This window comes from Penaeus monodon, chromosome 36 (assembly GCF_015228065.2).
Source record: "Penaeus monodon isolate SGIC_2016 chromosome 36, NSTDA_Pmon_1, whole genome shotgun sequence".
Classification (NCBI taxonomy): domain Eukaryota; kingdom Metazoa; phylum Arthropoda; class Malacostraca; order Decapoda; family Penaeidae; genus Penaeus; species Penaeus monodon.
Window position 1 is genome coordinate 17,124,051 of NC_051421.1, and position 6,877 is coordinate 17,130,927.

At 44.1% G+C, this 6,877-nt stretch overlaps 1 protein-coding gene across 1 annotated transcript in view; it reads left to right on the forward strand.

Moving 5' to 3' along the window:
- LOC119595550 (mucin-19-like) overlaps positions 1-6,877 on the forward strand; it is a 107,728-nt gene that overhangs the window by 73,335 nt on the left and 27,516 nt on the right. Inside the window, exons 3-4 of the mRNA XM_037944668.1 lie at positions 360-724; positions 2,629-2,700. Coding sequence (XP_037800596.1) covers positions 360-724; positions 2,629-2,700 — 437 coding nt within the window. The remainder of the gene's footprint in view (positions 1-359; positions 725-2,628; positions 2,701-6,877) is intronic.

The following is a 6,877-nucleotide window of genomic DNA, read 5'->3' on the forward strand; positions in this document are numbered from 1 at the left end:
TGGTGAAAGGCAATGGGAACTCATCGAACTATTTTCGATTTTCTGGGCGAGTGGTTTTCTTTTAATTAGACCAACTGCTCTGGTAATATTTCCTCCGGTTTTTAATTACTCTTAGTCATTTTTTTTTGTCATGGATAAAATGACTAATGACCATGAATGTTTGAAGTTAGTACAACATAGCTTTTTCATGGTTCGTTTTTTCTTTCTTTCTTTCTTTACTTTTCTCTACATTCTCCTCCTCCTCCTCCTCCTCCTCCTCCACCTCCTCTTCCTGTTCCTGTTCTGCCTTATTTATTCATGTAACATCAGCCTAAATAAATAGACAGAAACCTAACGAGCCTTCCCTCTCTCCTCCGCAGACACGGAGAGGAAGCTGACCAGCGACGCCCCGGCCGAAGCCAAGCCGCAGGTCCCCGAGCAGCCTGGCTCCACCCCCACCACCAACAACTCGTCCACCTCTCCACCTTTCTCCAAGTCCAACTCGCACTCCACCTCCTCCACCAGCGCCACAACGCCGTCCCAAGATGGCGGTGGAAGCGAGGAGGTGAACAGCGCGGACGCCAAGAAGCAGTCTCCCATGGCCTTCACCATCGAACTGGGGCCCGGAGGAACGTCGACGAATAGCGACGCGTCAGCCAAGAAGCTCGACATCACCGCCTCCATCAGCAAGTGGGCGCCCAAGCACAGGAGGAACCTCAGCCTCACGAAGGTCGAGGAGCACAAGGTGAGCGTTGGAGGAGGAGGAGGGGGAGAGGGAATGAGGGAGTTTTTTTTTTATTCGTTTATTCATTCATTCATTCATCCATCCATTCATTCGTTCGTGGTTTCATTCATATATAGATACTTTCATACTTTCAAACACATTCACTCACCCACCCAGAGAGAGAGAGAGAGAGAGAGAGAGAGAGAGAGAGAGAGAGAGAGAGAGAGAGAGAGAGGGGGGAGAGAGAGAGAGAGAGGTTATTATTATTATATAACCCAATAGAGCACCAAGCTAATATCGCATGTGTATCACCCGCAATAACACAGTCCACAGGAAGTCCGCAGAATCCACAGCTGTGCTTTGTTATGACAGCATGACGCACATAACACCAAGGCTTGTGTCATACGGTGTTGCCGTGTCGTGTTACCACCTCATTGCATTAGACAAACTGACAGCGGGAATGCAACACAAGACCACAATCGCGGGGAGAGAGACCTAAGTGGCGAGGCGGTGTCGTGTTCGGAACATACCACCGAACTCGTTCACCTAGGCCAGTGGTTCTTCACCTGGGAGGCGTCAGTAATTTCGAAGGGGGGCGCGGGCCTTTGGGAAAAAGCAGGAATTTCTCTAATCATGTTAATTCTCTTAACGGGAACATGGTCAAACGATAAGTTTAGTAGTAATGTGACTAATTCATACTCAGTGAAAAGACTTAAGAACATATTTACACTTTTCCTGAATATCTGGAAGAGAATCTTATTCATAGATTCAAGGGGGCGCGGAGGGAAGGACAAATTCCCAAAGCGGGCGTAGTAATAAAAAGGTTAAGAAGCGCTGAGCTAGACCCAAGAGATGCCTTTGGGGGTCGTCATCACTATCCCCTTCGCCCCCCCCCCCCTTTGTGTGATGATCCTCTTTCCTGGTGTGGCGAGGAAGCTGGTCAGTGTGGAGGTTAGGGGGATCATGACAGAGGCTCATGGTGGAAGTTCATGGTGGAGGCCCATGTCATGAGTTCGGCTTGCTTCCTGCTTCTTTCTCGTTCTGCCATGCCATGGCGGGCGGCGTGGGCTCATGGCGCCTCGATATGTTTACTCGCGGTTGGGGAAAAGCTTTAGGATTTGTTAGGTAGATAGATTGATAGATAACTAGATAGGTAGACAGGGATGGGGGGGGGTGAAAGAATGAATGGAGGGATGGATGAATGAATGAATGAATGGATGGATGGATATATGTATAAATTGATGCACAGTTAGGTAGATGGATAGATAAGGTATACAGATCGATAAAAAATAGATAAGTAGATTTGTTGATAGATATAATAAATAGGTTCGAGTCACTCGCCGGCATAAATAAATTGGCATAAATATCTCGTATTTAGTTTTAAACTATCATTAACAATGCCTTAAATCAGTAGTCATATGTGACCATTCTTGACTGGCATTCTTTGTTCGATCTCACACCACGTCAATAAGACACTTAACTATCTTTTTTTTCATCATTTCATGCATTTTAAGAGAAGAGGAGAACGAGATTGCATGATCCGTTGAACTGCTATCGGCTATTATTGTGCAGTGGCAGGATACACTCACTCACGTCTCTGTGTACACGGATCTAATGCCTTCAGTTCTAATTACACCTTTCCCCTCGTCTTTAAGGATCATTAGTCGCAAATTGCACGGGCAGGTGCATTAAGTTCCCCTTCCCTTGATCTGCACATCAGCTGATTATAAACTTTTCCATGATAAGGTACGCTCCTCGCTCGCTTATCCATCCATTCATTTACTCTCATTCATTCATTCATTTAATATCATTCATTCATTTTCATCCACTCACTCACTCACTCGAAATCACCCGGCACCCCCAGAGCTTCACTCACTCTTCTGCCTCACTAACCCCGCTCTTTCCTGTGCTCTTTTGTCTCACAGGTTGTGGAGAATTTCTTTGACGAGAATGGAAACTCTCGGCCCAAGCGTCGAAGTACCATCAGTAGGCTGGATGTAAGCTGTACTAACAAATTTCTTTTAGATAATGGCTTGTTTGATGTGTTGTGCTGTGATTTTTTTATGTGCGCGCGTCTTTTTTGTGTATTTCGATGTTGTTGTTTTGTTGTTTTTCTTTTGTTTTTCTTCATTTGAGTGTTTGGTGTTTTTTTTTTCTCTCTTTTTTTCGTTTCGATGTTGCCTTTTTCTTTTGCTTTTGTTGTTTTATTTAATTTTTTTCGATTTTTTTCTTCAAGTTCAGATTGTTTGTCTGCATGCACACTTCTCTCAGTATTTTGTTTGTTTGTCATGTTGCTATGACGTCATTGCTTATTTCCCCCCCGAAAGTAATCTCCTTAGAGCGGCTCAGTGTTCGCTACGAGCATGCGTAAGTGTTCGAGTGTCATGGGTTTAACGTTTTTGCATGATATCAGAGGGTCTGTTTGATGTTGCTTTGGATTGCATGGTGGTCATGTCAATTATCGTATGCATGGGACCATTTTAAAAGCCTCTTTTCCATCTGAATATGTTACTATTTTCGTGACTCGGTTTTTAGTTACTAGCTTGTTTTTCTCGCTGCTCTGATCAGAGCTTCATGAGAGAGGTATTGAGCATTGATATTTGAGACTGTAGGATTCGCTCGTAATGTTATGCAATTACTTGAAGTTCAGATTAGGTTCGTGATGATCAAATGTTTCATTTCTATTTTGAGTAAATTCTTGTTTAGTCTGGATATATTTGGAAGATCTTTTTGGTTGTTGGTATTGTGAAATACAAAAGTATTCATGCAGTTATAGATCTTAAGCATCTGCATGATTATACGCCTTGTATAAATGTTTGTGTTCCATTGTTTTTGTATCGTTGGGCCATAACATGAAACCGACTTAACGTTATATTTCAGTGTGTATTACATACGTGGGGGTGTTTTTATGTGTTCCTGCTCTTGGTTTTACCTGACTGAACTTTGTGCCTCGTTCTGTCTCTCGTTATGGTCTTAAAGCGAACGAAATAACGCCTGATGGAGAGAGGCGGCCATAGCGGTGCAGACTAGACGACTGATGTGTGTGTGTGTCTTACTGTCTGTCTTTCTGTCTGTCTGTCTGTCTGCCTGTCTGCCTGTCCGTCCGTCCGTCTGCCCGTCTCCTTCCATCTGTCTGTCCGTCTGCCTGTCTGTGTGTTTGTCCGTTTGTCTGCCTGGCTATCTGTCTGTCTGTCTCTCTGTCTGTCTGTCGGTCTGTCTGCTTGCATCCATATCCATGTATCTTCCTGTGTGCACTTGTGTGTGTCCATGTCTGTGTGTCAGTGTCTGTCTACGGTGTATGTGCGTGTGGACTGTGGCATTAACGAGTCTTTATTGAGTTACTGCTAGCCGTGTGTCCGTGCTGCTGCCCAGGCTTTTGACTCTTCGAACTTGTCATCATTCTCTCTCTGCCCACTTTTATTTATTACTTCTTTGCTCCTGTTTGTTTACTTTTCTCTGCGCTTTGGGAATAATATCTACTAAGATGTCTACTAACATTCATTTTTTTTCTAATTTCATCAGTAAAATGTCAATGTTTAAGGTATGGTGTTGAAATGACCCTTTTCTCCTAACAGGAATAATACTTGAAAAAAAACACACACAAATTCCTGAGCCCCTTGATCAGCATGTCAGTTGTTGCACAGTTCTCGCTTCTTACAGTACTTGTTGCAGAGGTTGAGTTCTACTGCCGACGGCCAGGGAAGGGAATGAGAGAGATTAAGGATAGGGAGAGGGAGGGAGGGGAGGGGAAGGGGAAAGGGATAGAGGATGGGGAGAAGGATTAAGAGGGATGGGGGTGGGGTGGGGAAGGGGCAGGGTTGTAGCGTGATCATAAAAGCGATCAGAGGATTTGTGTCTTCGTGGGTGGGAGGGAGAAAGTCACGGAGATAGGGGAAGGAAAGAGGGGAGAGGAAAAAGATGGAAGATGAAGTCACACAGAAAGGCGATAAGGAAAGAGGCGAGAGAGGAAGAATCCTAGAGAGAAAGTCACGGAGAAAGGAGAAGAAGAAGAAAAGAAAAGACACCGGTAGAGGGAATGAGAGAGGGGAAAGAACGAGGGAGGAAGGAAAGAGGGGAGAGGAGGAGGCCTGGAGAAAGTCACAAAAAGAGGGGGAAGATGGGGGAAGGGAAAGGAAGGAAAACAAACGTAAAGAGAACAGGGAAGGAGGAGAAGAGAAAAAATGGCGAAGGAAAGAGAAGGGGAGGCTGGCACTTAGAGAAAAAGTCACGAAATGAGTAGGGACGAGAAAGGGGGGAGAAGACAGAGAGGGAGAGGAAGATGTAGAAGAGGAAAGAAAGAAAGAACGAGAAAAGGAGGAAGACGTTCGAAGAGGAGAATAGAAAATGGATTGAGTTTGTGATGGATTCTTCGACGCTCACTGACGAGGTTTATGTGTTCAACGAGGATTTACAAGGTGGGGGGGGGGGAGCGACCTTCCATCTGTGCTCATGTTTACAAGGCTGTACATGTGTGACTTCAGGGCGTGGCGATAGGCTTACGTTATAACTAGAGTGAGAGTGTGAGTGTGAGTGAATGTGAGTAAGAGTAAGAGTGAGAGTGAGTGTGTGAGGCTGAGAGTGTTAGTGTCTGAGAGAGAGAGAGAGAGAGAGAGAGAGAGAGAGAGAGTAGAGAAAGAGAGAGAGAAAGAGAGAGAAAGAGAGAAAAAAAGAAAAAGGACAGAAAAAGCAGAAGAAAAAAAGAAAAAAAAGAAGGAAAGAAAGAAGGAGAAAAGAAAAGAAACGAAAGCTAGATAAAAAGAGAGAGGGAAGGGAAAATCTTAGATCCTTTATCTAAGCACCATCCTCCATGACGTAACTTATCTCACAACTTTCATATTCACACTAGATTCACATTAAAATTCACATGACAGCTCAGATCCAGAAGCCAGTCACTGAGATCTGCTCCATTTGCACGGGAGTTAGCACGTGAGTTTGCTGCGAGTTTAGACGGTGAGTCGGTCTCGCCGATCCGCCCCTGTACTCGGTAAGTCCGCGGTATGCAGAGAGCTTAAAAATGAGTCACCAGATGAGAAGAAATGAGTCACCTGATGGGAAAATTTGGTACCATATGCGGAAGTCTACTGTGCGTTGAAAAAAAATGGGTGCAGGTAGATGGTGGGGTTAGGGGCAGGGGGAGAATGCCACATACAAGACGGAACATCCACGTGGCCTTTGTTTACACACGTGACCATAATACAAAGACACGTGGCTGTGTGTCGGCACTGTGCGAGTGCTACTTGTGAATGACGAAGGAACGTAGATAATAAAATGAAATAAAGAGAGAAAAATGGATATGAGAGGATAGATGAATAACCATCGAACTAGGCTTAAATTACTCATGCAGAAACCAAACTTCATTTGCATAAAACAAGGTATTGCGTTACTCGAATATAAATCAAGTTTCGTTCAACTAAACACCAAAACTATCCTTAAAATACCGTACTGCGTTACCCGTACACAAATTAAATTAAGCTTCATTTGAAATAGCGCGTGCCAGGTCACACTCCCGTGAGACTTATAATTGTGGGGCGCGATTTACATATGTTTAGCGTCGACATCATGAACTTAAAAAAAACGAGTTAGTCTTTATCGCTTGGTGCAAATGACTCGCTAACGGAATTAGAATCTTTTAGAAAAAAAAAAAAGCGAATAGAAGATCATAACTGAGAGGGAGAGAGAAGAAAAGAGAGAAAGGGAGACGGAGGGAGAAGAGAAAGATTAGTTTAAGAGGAAGAAATGAAGAGACCGCTATATTCAGAGTCTCGAAAAAAATATTACGTGCAATAAAGATAAACTTGTGCCATTTTCACCTTTTATTCATAGAGAAGCTCCTGGACAACTTTGCATGATTACATGGTTAAATATTTTAAATATTATATGCTAGTATTAAGAGAAATTACCCTGGAAACGATCACAGTGAATAAGAGAAAGAGAGAGAGGGGGGGGGAACAAGAAAGAAAACGAGAAAAGAAGAGAGAGAACAAGAAAGAGAACGAACCAGCCAGAGAAATAGCCAGGCGACCGGCCATGGCTCCTCCCTGGTGGCACCGACCACCTCGAAGGTCACCCTTGCCCGCGCCGTCGGTCCGGGTTCAGTCGTTCAGACCCAAGCGTGTGCTTGGCCCAAAAAAACTATGCTTCTTTCCCGTTTTAGTGTTTCTTTTTTTTCCTTTT